Here is a 17,428-nt window from a genome sequence, read left to right on the forward strand (position 1 = left end):
CCGGTCCAGTATAATATACGGGAGTTCTGGTGCATTTGTGTACGAACTCCAGCATATTATGCTGGACCGGTATACTTTGCTAACTCCTGTAAAATTTGCGGGAGACTGGAGCACCAGTGCTCCAAACTCCAGTATATTATACTGGACAATTATACTTGCTGGAACTCCCGTAAAATTTGCGGGAGTTACAGCATAATTATGCTTGAACTCCCGTAAAATTTGCGGGCGTATTTTTCCGGATTTTGAATAGTATTTTTGCTTAGATTTAAAGTGGCTAAATTTCGATGACTTTTGAAACTTGGATATTTTTCAATGACCAGTAGTAAATCTGGCTATTTTTGAATTTCTTCCTCTATATTTCATGAATTGAAACCACAATTGTGGCAATTTGGAGTCTTCTACCGAGTACAGACGAGCAAAGTAACGGACACACCAAAAAAAGAAGGAAACCCGGAAAAACAGACCTTGCCTCCTATTCAGTTGGCATTTTCGTTTTACAAAAACCCTAAACAATTTTGAAATAGCAAAGTGAGAAAGTTTATCATCTTCTCCAACCATGGCAGAAGCAAATTCTGTGACTCAAAGCTCTGAACAGCCCAACAAATTGCCTGAAGCTGTGGCAAATCAAAACTCGCTGCCAAACATTCCTGAAAATGAAGCTGAAAAAAGTGGCCCTCAAAGTAAGTTTGGTCTCTGGTCTGTAAAAGCTATTGTAACTATCAATTAGTCATATTTAACTTGAGTGGTGAAAAAATTGAGCTTTTGTGATATTTCATTTTTGCAACTGTACAGGATGGTCGGGGTTTAGTATTTTTAATCTGCGAACCATCACTTATGTGTCTGTAACTTGTCAAGTGTGGATATACTTGACTTCCAGAGTAATAAAAAAATATGATGTGTCTTTGTTCCTAATTTTTGTTTCATTATTTGAAAAAAAAAACCGTTTGGTAAGCAGAATAGGAACAAATGGCAGAAGAGAAACAACCATTGTAGGAAGAACTGGGAGCTTTACCCCCTAACTCCACACACCATGTTTTCCCTTCTTAAGGGTCAAACCCCAGACCGCTATTTAAAGTTAGAGGACCATCACACATACCCATTGGTGGTACTGGGAGCTTTAATGAACTGATTTAGAAGACAAGAGGGCTGAATAAGTAGGATGATGCATCCTAACCCCTACTAGCCGGAAGTTTTTATTTTTTTATTTTCTCTGAAGAATTACTTGAAAAATAGGGGCATGATTTAATTGATTTGTAAGCATGTAGATAGGTGTATGCTAGTGTATATATTATGAACTATGTAGTAGTTTCCTAGTTAGTTCTCTGTTTTGAGAAAGATGTATTATGCATATGTTTTGAATGGAAACTGACCCTCAAAATCTTGCTCTGTTTAGCCTTTTTATAGAAGACGAGGGACAGTATTTTTTTTGGTTAACTTGTTTTAAGCTATTGGAACATAATGCGTTTATGATACTAGCTCCACTTTTCTGAGTTGCTCCTTGTCATTTCTTGTTATAGAGATTCCTGATACATACAAGAACCGCCTTCAAGAGTTCACCCAACGATCATCCCTTGATCGCCCTGTTTATCACACTGTCAATGAAGGCTCACAGCATGCACCTCTCTTTAGATCTAGTGTCTTGGTTGATCGGTTTTGGTATACATCTCCTAGCACATTTTCACAGTTAAAGGCTGCGGAGCAGGACGCTGCAAAGGTTGCCTTGACTGGCGTGAAAGAAAAGATGAAACATGAGGGGTGCCCTCTTATTCGTGAGGTTTGTGTATCATTGCAAAATAATAGATCTATGACATTTAGCTAATATAAGAGTCCAAATGGCTTGTATCTAGTTGCTAGGTGATTTCTCAAAAGAACACTCTTCTTTAAGGCATGTTTTATTTTTAATAAATGCTCATTTTTGGAAATTGTCCTTGAATTTTATTATTTCTTTGGGCAATGTCTTAGCAGCTATTATTAGGGTTAGAGTACTGGATATCTGGAGGTTAACAAGGTTGATTATGATCATCCTGAAGTATGGCACTGCTAATGCTGTAATATGAGATGAAGGTCTCTTCTTTTTCCAACTGAAGAGATCAATAGACAAAAGCTTGAAATTTGTAAAGTGAAGAATAAAGCACACTCATATGCTTCATATAAGGATGCGTAGGCCGATGCATCATAGTTTTGTATTCATTTTATAGATCTATGACTATTAAGAAATTCATTGTTGATCTATCCCTGATCTATTTAACTTGTGAATATTGAGGAAAGGTTCAAAGTGTAATACTCTGAGATATTTTCTTTATCAATGATTTAAGAGAGTATGCTAATGTGTAGGCATTCTCTCCAAAATCTTTATCTCAGTGTATAAACAGTCTCCAAAGTGCTGGTCAATAATTACCAAGTACAAGTTCTTGCAAAGAAGAATTTTTCAATATCTATATGTTTAGTCTTAGAGTTTCCTAGTATGTGCAACTTCCTCAAAAACTTAGTGTCAGCCAAATGCCCAAGGAAGTGATCTTCTTCACTTGCTCTCTATTATCCATCCTCATGTCCGTTTTCTTTGTCATCACACAATCGGTTTTAACTTCATAGCAGTGGTAATTAATGGTAAATATTATATGTTTGATGTTGATGAATGGGTTTCTATAACTTTCTATTTTAGGCCCAGGGAAGAAGATGTGATGGTGGCGCCATCACAAAAAAAGAAAACAAAGAAGATGTGATGGTGGCATGTGACAAGTTTATCTAAGAAATGTTTGTCTGCAAGATGGTATTCTTCTTTGGTTAGTAATGAGTGGGTTAATGACTTAATTCAACTGGCCGGTTCAGATGACCTTCTCATAACCCCGTAACAGTAAAGACAGAGCTGATTATGGATTGAAAAATTCACAGTTCTGGTAGATGATTTACCATTTTAGTGAGTGAAACAAGATTCTCTCTGATTGAAACTTTTAACCCAGTCCTGTTTTTCAACACGAGCTGTGAACCTGTAGTGCCCGTAATTTTTTTAAAACAACCGTGGTGTCCAGGTCAGCTTGGGCGCACCTTGGCTTGTTCCACGGGATACTTTGGACATAATTATGTGCAAACATTTACCTTATATGGTGCTTTAACTTTTAATGCTCTGCTATATATATGAAATCACTGAGACTTTATTTCTTTTTTAACTTGCCATAATTAACTTATTATCAACTCTTATTACAGTTATTGTTAGGTTGAAGCTGATAAAACCATTCTTCTTTGCTAACGGTCATATGAAAATTAGTCAACTCTGAAGTGCTATTCGTCTTCTTTCCAGCATCATCAATAAACTGCAGATGACTTTTTAGTAAATAATAAGTTCAGCAGAAAAAAGTTTGTCAATTACTGTAGCTCTCAGTTATTGTGTTTATAAACATACTAAAATCTACACAATAGGATTCTGCTATGTTCTTCATTATGGACTTCTATGTATTTTATGGCGTTATTGAACTTGTATGTACTTTTGAAAAGAGCATATGAAGACCTTTATATTGAAAGAGCTGAAATTGAAAAGATAAAATAACTCTTAATCTTACTGAATTAGGTGAAGATTACATACCATGTATGGAAGAGTTTATACTAAGGTATAAATTACAAGCATATTTCCTTTCTAATTATACATAGTCAAAGGATATTTGGTTATAACACTAACTGTACGGTATTGAAATATTCATTATGGATATCCTGGAGTAGTAAGCTCCTTGACAGTATTAACTTTCTACCTTAAGCACATTCATGGTCAGGGGCGGATTTATAGGCAAATTGACGGGGCACGTGAACCCATGGTCTTTCCGACAAACTAGGTATTTTATGTACATTTTTTTTGGAATTGGTCTAGTATTCTCTGCTGGCACCCATGCTCCAAGGAGGCTAAATGGTGCACTTGGTTGAATGATGAGTTATTTACCTAGAGGACTAGGGATCAAATCCCACTTAATACTTTCTTTTTTCTCCTTTTTTAGTGGTGCACCCATGTTATAAAAATACTAGATCCGCCTCTGTTCATGGTGTGTATATTTTCTAAAAGGTTTTTTGATTTTTCATTTCAAATATAAACTCTTAAAAAATCCAAAGTAAGATCATACTTTTTGAGATGTTTTCACGATAGAGAGAGAGAAAGAGAGAGAAGTAATAGGCTATTTTTCTTTAGCATTGTGACTTTGGACATTTCTGTTCACTTTTTACATATCATGGATGTATAGACATTCTGACACTAAAATTAGGTTGGTGTATTTATGAAGTGTAAAGAGCCAGAAAATGAGATAATGGAGAAACTTTCGGTTAGAGCTGTTGTACTGATGTGGCGTTTGGATCTTAGATCTAGCATGCTGGTCCATCATTTATATAGTTTCTGAATATCTAAAACTTATGCTTCAAAGATTAGTTAATCCAAGTCTGTTTCAACTCTTGGTCAAATCGACCCCATTGAAGTTTCTTGATCCATTTACTCCAAACCTGGAAGACAATCTGATAAATGTTTCTCCTTTTTCATATTACTTATGCTGATTTACCTTTTGTACTTTTGTCTAGGATACGGTGTTTTGCAAGTCTATCTTGAATGAGTATGCTGTTAAGATGAAGCTTGAGAAACCTATTTATCATACAGTTCAACCTGAGGGGTTGCTTCCTGTTTTCAAGTCTACAGCAGTCTTTAATGGTAATCAGTATATGGGAGAAACTGGGAAAAACAAGAAAGAAGCTGAACAAATGGCAGCTCGAGCAGCGGTTATGTCCATTTTAGGTCAATCGCCTTCAACCAAATTCCCATCCTGGAAAAGGAAGGGAATCTTAATATCCAGTCTTTCAAGTATTTGCTTTGTAACAAAGTGTTTAACTTTTCATCAATTCTTTTGCAGAAACTGATTCTGGAACCATGATGTTGGAGATCATCAAGTCTAAACGCAAGCTTTATGTTGCACTGGATAAAGTTCAGGATACAGGTGACGTTAATGCTGGCTTCATGCCAACGGAACTTAACCGTCCAGTTCATGTGAATAAAAGGAAAGAAGTTGAAGTTATTGAGGATGCTGGGGAAAAGACTTATTCTGGACTTTTAGCGTATAGTTTGGGACAACCTAGTGATATTCAGGCACTTAATCAGCTTCATGTCTTTAAAAGACCAAAATTAGCATCTTCATCAGTGGAAGTTGCCCCTCCCATGGTATTTGTGCCCCCTGTCGTGGATCCATCTTTGCTATGTTCAACTTCAGGAAAGAGACGTAATCGGCGAAACAAGAAAAATGCAAACAAAGATGTGCAAGTTGACCCTCAGTAAGTTTTATAATTGTTAGAATGTATCTATATTTGTTATACATGTCCAGGTTATTGTAGAGTATGTAACGTAGAATGATTCTAAAGGTTCTGCCGGAATTAGATTCGCTGAACGTTTTTATTTCATGGAACTTAAAGTCCTGTATAAGAAGCCCGTTCTATGTTCACAACCAAGTCAACTAGCGCTCTGCTCATTTTTTCTTCTGTATATATTCCTTTTTTCTCTTCGCTGATGGCCGCTAATCCTATCTGTTTGCCCCTCAGTTTTACATTCTCCCGCGTACTTCGGTCATTGCAATTTCTTCTCAACTCTAGCAAGTTGGTTTCTGGTCAAACATACCTTGTCAAGTCATATGAGTCTGTTAGTTGACCATATTATAAATATCTTATCGAGATGAACACAACAGTAAAAGTCTCGCCCACCAAGTTTTTCAAAAACACAACAGTGCATTTGTCTCACATGCCTCATGCACCATCAATTGTCTATGGTTGATTTAATTAGTTAATATCAACTAATTCGTCAAGTTAGCTATCTATGTCGGCTGACCTGTTTAGCAGTCTAGATCAAGTTAGCAATTATGTCAGCTAACCTTTCTAATTAGTTGTCCACGTCAGCTGACACATCAAATCAACTTACTGTTCTTTCAGCAGTAGACGCCACACAATCCAGCACTTAGTGCCCCATCATCAAGCACGTCATGATGTCTTCTATAATTAATGTCAATAGTATCTGGAAAATATAATAATTGGTTCTATGTATTATTTCGACATTTTGATTCTATTTTGCAGTAATTCGTTAAATACACTATGAGATCCCAGAATCCAGAATACACTATGTGTGACAAGTTTAGGACGTAATTTCTTTTTTTTTTTTTTTTGACAACGTTGGTATCCGGGCTAGCTTGTGCGCACCTCGGCTATCCCACCGGTACCTGCTACCTCACAACAACACAGATACCAACTAATGTAGCCCACCAAGGCTTAGGCAGATGGAAGAAATCACCTAGTACTTTCCTTCTCAGTTGGGATTAAGAGTTTAGACCCTGGTCTCCAAGGTCTGTTCTCATTTCATTGACCACTTACCCACACTCTTGGGTGCAGTTTAAGACATAATTGTTCACCCTACTTTGAGGCGGAGTGGTTGAATATGTTTAGATGTGTTATATATTTTCAGGTTAATTAATTGGCACTTCTTCCATTTCATTTTTTATGGTATTTGATTGGACATGGAGTTTAAGATGTTAATTTTCTTATATATTGTGTTAGTGACAGTGAAGAAACTATCAATGTAATAATTGCAAAGTTAGATTTGATGGAGAAAACATACCATCAAAGTTTTGAATATAAGTAACTTACTATCCTTAAAAGTAGTGAAAGTAGTATAGAAATGGAATGTCTTCAAATATTACATTACGTACATGCCAAATTGGAGAGTGTCATATAAATTGGAACATAGAGTATATAAGAGAATATTGTCAACGGTCATGCCATAACTAGAAATTCTGATAATTAGAAAGCTTCTCCTCTTTTATGTAGTCTAAACTCCTGTATAAGGAAGCCCTCCTATATGTCGTTTAATGCTAATTCAATTAGTGTTTTCTCTCTTTTTTGCTCTTGTTTTGCATTTAATTAGATGCATAGAAGTGGAACAAATTTCTTGTGCATGTGATGTTTATATGTGCTTCCATGCTTTGCTTAACAGCAAGAACTGATTTTAATCCATACTTCTACATAGTAATGCCAATTAACGAGCAATTTTTTTACCTAGCACTGGCCTGTTGGCCTTGTTCATCTACTTCTGATGTTTTTGTTTTCTGGGTTTTAAGCATTGTAATACTTTTGTCTACCTTCTGCAGTTTTTAGTACTTCTTAATATTTTCCTATACAAGAACTACCACAATACTGTCTTTTGTGTAAAATCTTCAAATTCTTTAAAAGGTTTTCTTATATCTATGTTGGGCCAAGCGTGAAATTGTACCTAAGTCGAGAATGACACAAGAAGTGGGACAAACATATATGTTGGTAGTTAGTACAGATGTTACTTTGCTTAAAGCTTAGATCACGTTTGCCTTGGAAGTAAATTCCAAGTCACTTGTGGTACTTCATTTGCAATATTTTTGGATAAATATATTGCATTTGTAAGTTTAAGGTTGCTCGCTTGTCAAGGATTACTTTGAAAAGCTATAGTGATTCTTTTGTAAAAACTTTGTGAAGTGAAGATGGGGAAGAAAAACTCTGAAAAGGGATGTATATTATGTGTACCTATAAATAGGGATCATTGTATTACAATTAACCTCAATAATATATTTTACTCCCGTGCTTTCTCACATGGTATTGGAGCGTCTATGAGAAGAGATCGTTGTGGGTCATTCCAGCGACATCCGGGAAGAAAGCACTCAGTCACCGTGCAATTTCCCGGTGACCTAAGTGACTGTTTGCGTCAAAGTCACTATTTATTAGTGTTGTGCAAAATCCAACATCACCACAAGGTTCCCAAGTGACATCCGACCAAATCTCGAAAAAATTCTTTGAAAAATACCCATTCACGCGCCCCCACGCGCATGTCAGAGATCTGCTTCTGGCGGCGCGTCTGTCCACGCGTCGGAGTGTGAGGCCTATTCCGGCCAGATTTTGAAAAACTTTCTGTTGACAATGTATCGCCTTGCAATTCCGAGCCTACCAATCCAATTTTAACTAAATTCCGACCACTTTCATATTTTTTCAGCGTGAACAGTAATTTTCAAAAAAAATTTGATTTTTCGACCTGAACATTATAATGTCATTCGTGTCAGAAGCCTTTGACTCACAATCCGTTGGATCCAATACTATGAATAGTTGGATGGTTTCTCTACCGAATTATATTGAGTTCCTTCAGAGCATGTAAACAAATATTTTCAGAGCTAGCTTCCGTTGTTCAAACAAGTAATAATGTGACTTGTGTTTCCCAATCTTCATCATCCGATTCTTGGGTTATTGATTCAGGTGCATCTGATCACATTTCTTGTAACAAATCACTTTTCACTACTATTTCATATTCTCAATTTCATCCAACTGTCACAATGACAAACGGGTCTCAAACCATGGCAACTGGAATAGGTCAAGCAAGTCCACTTCCTTCCTTACCTTTATATTCTGTTCTTTGTGTTCCCGGTAGTCCTTTTAATCTCATAGTCGTTAGTCATTTAGCCAAATCACTTAAATGCTCTGTTTTATTTCTTGATGACCTTGTTTTTATACAGGAACACAGTACGGGGCAGATCATTGGTATCGTTTACGAGTCAAATGGACTTTATTACCTTATCCTTGCTTAATCACATGAATCCGCATCAACAGCTTGTTCTGTTACTGATTCACCAGATTTATACATAAACGGTTGGGACATCCAGTCTATCAGAACTTTAGAAAATGGTACCTGGTTTGTCTCACTTGGCCACTCTAAAGTGTGAGTCATGTCAGCTCGGTAAGCATACTCGCTCCCATTTCCCTCGGCGTTCTGATAATCGAGTAGAGTCACCTTTCACTTTAGTCTATTCAGATGTATGGGGTCCTAGTCGGATCAGTTCTACCTTGGGATTCAGCTACTTTGTTAGTTTCATTGATGATTATTCTGGGTGCACTTGGATATTTTTGATGAAAAATCGTTCTGAGTTGTTTTCTATTTTTCAGACCTTCTACGCTGAAATCCAAAATCAATTTGGGGTTTCTATCCGCACATTTGGTAGTGATAATTCCCTAGTGTATTTGTCTTCTCTATTTCAACAGTTTATGAACTCTCATCGGATCATTCATCAAACATCTTGTCCATACACATCTCAACAAAATGGGGTAGCGAAAAGGAAGAATAGGCATCTCATTGAGACTACTCGTGCTCTGCTCATATAATTTCATTTTCCGTTGCGTTTTTTAGGGATGCAGTTATCACATCTTGTTATCTTATTAATCGTATGCCATCCTCAGTTATCCAGAATCAAGTTCCATTCTCTATGTTGTTTCCTCACTCACCCTTGTTGTCTCTTCCACCTCGTGTCCTTGGGAGCACATGTTTTGTTCATAACCTTACTCCAGGAAAAGATAAGTTAGCTCCCCGTGCTCTTAAGTGTGTGTTTCTAGGTTACTCGAGAACGCAAAGGGATGTTGATGCTACTCAGCTGACCTCTAGCGGTGGCGTATGTCTGTTGATGTTACCTTCTTTGAAACTCAGCCATACTTCACAGGCCTATGTGATCACTTAGACATTTCTAAGGTGCTACCAGTTCCATCTTTTGGAGATTCAGTCACTATTTCCCCTTCACATTCCTCCACAGCTCCATCACCTACAGCCCCAAGTCTAGCTTTAGCTCCAGCCCCACCACTTATAGCTCCTCCTGCATTCTCAACCACAGAAGTCCTTTTTTTTTATATGGGTAAATAATATATTATATAAATATTTGCACTAAGCCAGTGCAACAGGTGTAATTACAGGTTGTGCAAATCAGCAATCGCGTCTAAAATATCATGTACATTTGGTACGAAAACTAGTTTGCACCAAAAAGCGATCAACAAAATGCAATTAAGTTTAAGGCACTGTATATTTCTTCCTTTGCCTTCAAAAGTTCTAATGTTACTGTCAAGCCAGACAAACCACCAGATAACTTGAGTAACATTGTTCCAGGTCTTTTGAGCTTTCTTGCATAGACCCTCCCTGGTCCAGCACTTCAGTATTTCTGTAATGGAGTTATGCATGGTCCAAGACATACCAAATATTGGAAAGAACATGTTCCATAACTGGCTTGTAACCTTGCGATGCAAAAAAAAAAGGTGGGTAACTTCTTCAGATTGTCCTTCACATAAAGGACATCTGTTGCATAACTTGAAACCCCTCTTCCGGAGATTGTTTTCTGTGAGGTATGCCTCCTTAGCCACAATCCAAGAGAAGCAAGAGATCTTTAAAGGTGCCATGTTGTACCATATTTTTTTCCAAAGGCCATAACTCACTGTTGCTAAAATCCAGCATAATGTAACAACTTTTAACTGAAAAAATGCCCTTGGAGTGACCCTTCCAACTGATAGAGTCCATTTTATTGTGGTCCAAAACAGTGTTGCTTAGCATTTGTAGCAAGAGACCTACCCTCTCCATTTCCCAATCATTAATATTCCTTCTAAGACTCAAATTCCAGCCTTGCGATGTACAGAAATCTGCAATTGCCCCATTGTCACGCAATGATAGACTATAAAAATCTAAAACTTGGTCTTCTAGTGGCGTATGACTGAACCATGCATCTTCCCAAAACCTGATTTCCCTTCCATTGCCAAGAATAAAACCCATGTTTGACTCGAACTTGTTCCAATGCCCTATAATATGTTTCCGTAAACCGGTGCCATGAGGCACTTAAGTCTCTTTGGTGCCCAAACACACTGTTGATTAAAGTTATTCTACCACTCGGGGAGAGATATTGTCTCCTCCAATTCGCCAACCTTTTTTCCATCTTCTCAAGGACCTCATTCCAAATTGACGCTGATTTGTATTTGGCTCCTAAAGGTAACCCCATATATTTTGTAGGAAAAGAACCGTGATTGCATTGCATTATTGTTGCAAGATGACTGATATTTGGCACAGTATTCATTGGAAACATGGAACTTTTTAAGAAGTTTATGTACAAGCCCGACGCAGATTCAAACAAAGACAATCATTCTCAAGATTAAAACCTGATGTTCATCTGCATCACATAAAATTAGGGTGTTATCAACGTATAAAACGTGAGAAATTTTAATATTCCCCAAGCCTCTACTGTCTGCGTGGAGCCCAAAATCCAGTTTACTTGTGAAGCTTTGTGTATCATGTTGCTAAGCCCTTCCATGACTAGAATAAAAAGAAATAGTGAAAGTGGATCTCTTTGCCTAAGTCCTCTTTATGAAGAGAAAAAACCCCGTGGAGTACCATTTGTTAGAGCAGAAAATTTTACTGAAGAAATGCAAAATCTCATCCAGTTAATCCATTTGTCGCTAAAACCCATTTGACTCAGCATACCCATTAAGAACTTACAGTTAACATGGTCGAAAGCTTTTTCTATGTCAAGCTTACAAATGATCCCCGACTTTCCTAACTTAACCCTTGAATCCAAGCATTCATTAGCGATCAAAGCAGCATCGGATTAGTGAGAAAAGCCATCTAAGAAGAGCTGATTAATTTCGGAAGCACTACTTTATGTCTATTTGCCAAAGCTTTGGAGAGAATCTTGTTGAAACTACCTATCAAACTGTAGGTGTATAATCTTTAAGTTCCTTTGCACCAATTTTCTTAGGGATGAGAGCAATGTAAGAACAGTTCAAACTTCTATCAAATGCCTCAAGGTTATGGAAATAGTTGAGAGCATTCAACAAATCAACTTTAAGAATCGGCCAACACCTTTTGTAGAATCCCATAGAAAAACCGTCCAGTCCTGAAGCGTTGGTGCTTTCACAACTTTTATTGATGCATAAAATCTCCTCTTCCGTAAAAGCTCTATGTAGCCACTCTTTTTCATCATTGGAGATACAACCGTTGATTCACGTCCTGCACCTCTCATGCGCGCCCAACATTAGTCCCCACTCATTCACGTCCTGACCCTGCTACTACTGTGGACTTGTCTCCTCCTAGTCAGTCTATTGCACTTCAGAAAGATTTACGGACCATACTTAATCGTAATCCCCATTATGTCGGTTTGAGTTATCATCGTCTGTCATCACCCTATTATGCTTTTGTATCTTCTTGTCCTCTATTTCCATCCCTAAGTCTACAGATAAAGCACTGTATCATCCAGGATGACGACAGGCTATGGTTGACGAGATGTCTGCTTTACATACGAGTGGTACTTGGGAGCTTGTTCCTCTGCCTTCAAGTAAATCTACTATTGGTTGTCGTTGGGTGTATGCAGTCAAAGTTAGTCTAGATGGCCAGGTTGATCGACTTAAGGCTCGTCTTGTTGCCAAAGGGTATACTCAGATATTTGGGCTCAATTACAGTGATACTTTCTCTCTCGTTGCTAAAATAATATCAGTCCCCCTTTTTCTATCCATCACAGTTGTTCGCCATTGGCTTCTCTATTAGTTGGACATTAAGAATGCTTTTCTTCACGGTGACCTTGAGGAAGAAGTTTATACAGAGCAAACACCTGGTTTTGTTGCTTAGGGGAGTCTAGTGGCTTTGTATGTTGGTTGCGCCGGTAACTCTATGGTCTAAAGCAGTCTCCTCGAGCCCGGTTTGGTAAGTTTAGCACAGTTATTCAGGAGTTTGGCATGACACATAGTGAAGCTGATTACTCGGTATTTATCGGCATTCTGCTTCAAATCTCTGTATTTGTCTAGTGGTTTATATTGATGATATTGTTATTACCAGCAATGATCAGGATGGTATTACTAAGTTGAAGCAACATCTCTTTCAGCACTTTCAGGCTAAGGATCTGGGCAGATTAAAGTATTATCTAGGTATTGAGGTCGCTTAGTCTAGCTCAGGTAGTGTCGTCTCACAACGGAAGTATGCCTTACACATTCTTGAGGAGATATAAATGACAGACCGTAGACCTGTTGACACTCCTATTGATCCGAATTCTAAACTTCTACTAGGACATGGGGAGCTGCTTAGCGATCCTGCAAGATATAGGCGGCTGGTTGGTAAATGAAATTACCTTACAGTGACTAGACTTGTCATTTACTTTCCTGTGAGTGTTGTGAGTCAATTTATAGATTCTCACTGTGATAGTCACTGGGTTGCGGTTGTCCGCATTCTTCGGTATATAAAATCAGCTCAGGCAAATGATTATTGTTTGAGGATCGAGGTCAGGAGCAGATCGTTGGATACTCAGATGCTGATTGAACATGATCACCTTCTGATAGACGTTCTATGTCTGGATATTGTGTTTTAGTAGGAGGTAACTTGGTGTCTTGGAAGAGTAAGAAACAGAATGTCGTTGCTCGGTCTGGTGCAAAAGCAGAATATCGAGCAATGACTATGGCAACATGTGAGCTAGTTTGGATCAAACAGTTGCTCAAGGAGTTGAAATTTGGTGAGATCAGCCAAATGGAACTTGTGTGTGATAATCAAGCTGCCCTTCATTGCATAGAATCCGGTATTCCATGAGAGAACTAAACACATTGAGATTGACTGTCACTTCGTCAGAGAAAAGATACTCTCAGGAGATATTGCTACAAAGTTTTTGAAGTCGAATGATCAGCTTGCAGATATTTTCACCAAGTCCCTTATTGGTCCTCGTATTGGTTATATATGTAACAAGCTCGATACATATGATTTGTATGTACCAGTTTGAGGGGGAGTGTTAGAATAGCTGTAAGAATATATATGTAATTAGTCCTAGTCCCGTATGTAATAGGAGTAGGTTAGTATATTTTGTGTACTTATAAATAGGGCTCATTGTATTACAATTAACTTTAATAATATATATTTTTTTCCTGTGCTTTCTCACTCTCTTTATACTACCTAATCATAAATTTACTCCTGGATAGCAACCATGCATGGGTTTTTATGTAATGCTAGTCCAACCACCTCATTTAGTTTTAGCTACCCAAGAATTATGCAAGTTGTCTTCTTATTCACGATCATCACATGTTTCTTTGGGAGCTCTCTGTATGGTTTCAGTTGCTTAATTAACACATCCTCTTGTGTATGCAGGGCGCCTGGTGCCATGTTGCCGTTGACTCAACTTCCTCCCTGCTCGGTGGCGCAGTGAGTTCCTTTGGTGATCATTTCTGTCAGAGGTGAAGAAACTTCACGGACCTCGTTTAAATTCTGGTAAAAACCATGCAATACTAATTGTTTTCGCTAGTTGTGATTAATTCATCTGTTGAAATATGTTGCAGGTGTGAAATCGTTGCATTTGCAGGACTTGCGTCCTATGTCTGATACCATAACAAGACCCCTATATGTATGTAGCATTATGTAATCTTCTGCTCCTTGTAGTAAGTTGGTGGACAGTGTCCGACATGTTAAAGCGTTGCAACTTCTGCTGTAGTTGCGGATAGTTTGTTATGGTTTGGTAACAAACTCATGACATCCCAATTTTCCTTGTGCTTTTACTTCCCATGGCTTTCTTGCATTGTTGTCTCTGACGCTAATAAGTGAAATTGATTTTACAAATGCAAGGCGAGTCATGTTTGTTTGTGAAAATGCGCGCTATACTTGGGAGTGTTAAGTCATGTTTGTTTGTGGTACTCTTAAGTCATGTTTCTTGTTCTGCTCTCTGTCTTCCTATAAAATTGGTATTATTTGTGCTCGGTAAGTAATTGAGACCAAGTGAAAAATAGGACACAACAGAAAATAAAAGATCCATAACAATATCAATCTGTCATGTTAGTATGCTTGCTTTAGATTTTATGTTCTAGAACTCTTGGTCATATCAGAGATTTATATTCTAGTAGAAAGCATTGAGAGCTTCTAGTAATTAATATTTATTTTTTTTAATATCGGTTTGAGATGCTCTTAATGAAACGACATGATTAGTGAGAATTTATATTGTTGATTTCAACTTGTTTGATATTGGCTATTGAGGCGTAGATGTAGGTAATTTAGATGCTGATACTATGTCCTAAAAACTATACGAAGAAACAAAGCATAGCATGATAGAGAAACCAAAATTTCCCAACGTACAGTAAATTAGTAACACGAAAATCGTTGGCCTCGACCATGCATACACCACTTTGTATAGTTGGACGATAATTAGTGCACCACATTATTTTTGGGGACGGTTTTGAGTAAAATTCCAATTTTGAGGGATTATGTTGGACATTTAGCCTATTTTACGCTAATGGCCATTTCAGAACAACCTTAGCTCACACTTAGCTCAAAACCAATTGTTATGTGAATTCCTTAAGCTAGATAGCAGAGATACTTTTTAGGAATTACGTATAGTAGATGATAATTGGATATTTTAATTATATAAAGCGAAGCGAAGGCATATTCGAATATGCGAGCAGATTCCCTTAATAACAATCTATTAATCCCATGTGGGAATGATATGACAAAAATTATATGAAGACAAAAAAAAAATCAAAATACATTCGATTAAATTAAAGTAATCCATCTTAATATAGACTGCTAATTATCCGTTTACCTATTTGTTAAACTAACCATCTTTCCTCCTGTAATCAAATATTTATTTATTTCAAAGTTTATTCTCCAGTTTACTAACAACAAATTCAATTCTAAAGATGTTTCTGACCATGTGCTGACACGTAGCAGCCCATGTTAAAAGAGCAGGATTAAAGGGATTCGACTTAATCAACTTCATTAAATGTTAGCCAAGGCCAATCTAATCTCAGTTAAGTAAATCATTGAGGCTTAATTAGCTGTTTATTAGATAAGGGATTTATATATTACTCCATATTACCTGCCCAGATAAGATGTATTCAGGAGCTTTAAAAAGGAACATGGGGTTTTAACTATACTACATACTCTCTCCGATTCATAATAAGTGATCAATTTTTCTTTGGTACGCCCATTAAGAAAATACTAAATTCTATCCAAAAATATCTAGTATGATTAAACTATCCTTAATTAAATATTTAATGTGAGGAGTAAGAAAACATTTTAGGGATATGTACATAAGGGTAATTTTGTAAAAACAAATTGAATTCTTTCTTGATTATATAAATGGACACTTATTTTGGATCAAAATAAAAAAACAAATTGATCACTTATCGTAAACCGAAAGCATTATAGTATTAGGATATTACTGCCTTTAAATTAAATGCGCTAGACTTAAAACACAACATAATCTCCTTGAGACAAGGAATTCTGCTCATCTCCCAATGCCAGCTTTGATTTTCACATTCCCCATTTCTTCTTGTCTGTGACAATACACACAAACATGTGGATGACTATCTTCATCGGGTTTGCCAAAACATTATGAAAAGAAATTGCTTAATTTATTTCTGTTTTATGACTTAACCAATATTAATTTAATAATATCAACCATCTCTTAGTTCACATACATTAATTTATCGAGTAATGTCGACATCTCGAACTTATTTTAAAGAAGTACTCNAATTCAATTTATTTTTGTAAAATTACCCTTATGTACATATCCCTAAAAAGTTTTCTTACTCCTCACATTAAATATTTAATTAAGGGTGGTTTAGTCATATTAGGTATTTTTGTATAGACTTTAGTATTTTTTTAATTGACGTGCCAAAAATAAATTGGTCGCTTATTGTGGACCGGAGGGAGTAATACTATAACGACTTTGCACACTTGTAAAGTACAGTTTGCCAAGTCATATAGTGTAAAGAAAAGGGCTACTATTTAGAAAGAGACGTAGTGCGTTTCCGTTCTATATATGCTCTGGTGATGTAATTTTTTTTCTTTTTTGGTTGTAAAAGGAAACTTTATTAATAAAACTACGTAATATTACAAAAGGCTCTATCAGCCATCCCATTGGGATCGAAACTGACAGGGCTTACCAAAGTAGTAGAGTTCTGCATGGCATTTACATTGCCTATACTAGCTAACCTATTACAAACTTCTTCCGAAATAGACCTAGAGTATTGTTTTCCTACACGTCATTCTTCAAAGCTGCCTCCACTGCCTGTGTTGGTGCATGATGAATGATTGTTTTATTCATAAACTTTAACTTCTTACTGCTTCTTGCCAAAAGATGAGCTACAGAGTTAGCTTCTCGGAAGTTATGTCTGAGCATTGGTGCTCCCAGTTGTACCATTAATCACCTGCATGAGGAGATAATGTGATCATAAATTTGGTGATCTTTTTCAAATAGGGATATTACCTCCGTGGAATCGGTTTCAATTTCCAAAGGATGAGGGTTGAATTGCACTGAAATCGCAACATCACTAGCATCACATATGAGCTCAAAAGGCAAGCTCCAATCCGGTGCGGTGATAATAGGAGTAGCAGTCAACTTGAACTTAAGCAACTCGAATGCCTTCATGCAATCTTCATTGAAATGGAACTTGGCATCCTTCTCCAAAAGTTTGCACAATGGGTTCACCACCTTGGAAAAGTCCTTGATGAATCGGCGATAGAAACCCGCACGACCCAAGAAGCTCTTCACTCCCTTCACGGATATAGGAGGAAGGAGTTTGGAGATCACCTCAATTTTAGCTTGGTCGACCTCAATACCATGTTTTGAAATTTTGTGGCCGAGGCAAT

At 37.2% G+C, this 17,428-nt stretch overlaps 1 protein-coding gene across 1 annotated transcript; it reads left to right on the forward strand.

Annotated features, from left to right (window-relative positions):
* On the forward strand, window positions 353-14,431 carry LOC109230949 (double-stranded RNA-binding protein 8-like). Its single transcript, XM_019396447.1, has 6 exons — window positions 353-680; window positions 1,518-1,774; window positions 4,552-4,762; window positions 4,878-5,292; window positions 13,937-14,022; window positions 14,125-14,431. The coding sequence occupies exons 1-5, from the start codon at window positions 557-559 to the stop codon at window positions 13,992-13,994; spliced, it is 1,065 nt and encodes a 354-aa protein (XP_019251992.1). The 5' UTR covers window positions 353-556; the 3' UTR covers window positions 13,995-14,022; window positions 14,125-14,431.

This window comes from Nicotiana attenuata, chromosome 8 (genome assembly GCF_001879085.1).
Source record: "Nicotiana attenuata strain UT chromosome 8, NIATTr2, whole genome shotgun sequence".
Lineage (NCBI taxonomy): Eukaryota > Viridiplantae > Streptophyta > Magnoliopsida > Solanales > Solanaceae > Nicotiana > Nicotiana attenuata.

What these genes read in the sequence shown, in the direction of transcription:
- LOC109230949 (XM_019396447.1), top strand. Translation starts at nt 557, where the DNA reads ATGGCAGAAGCAAATTCTGTGACTCAAAGCTCTGAACAGCCCAACAAA. An exon ending in TGAAAAAAGTGGCCCTCAAA is followed by an intron (nt 681 to 1,517) that starts GTAAGTTTGGTC and finishes TTCTTGTTATAG; the next exon opens with AGATTCCTGATACATACAAG. An exon ending in GATGTGCAAGTTGACCCTCA is followed by an intron (nt 5,293 to 13,936) that starts GTAAGTTTTATA and finishes TTGTGTATGCAG; the next exon opens with GGCGCCTGGTGCCATGTTGC.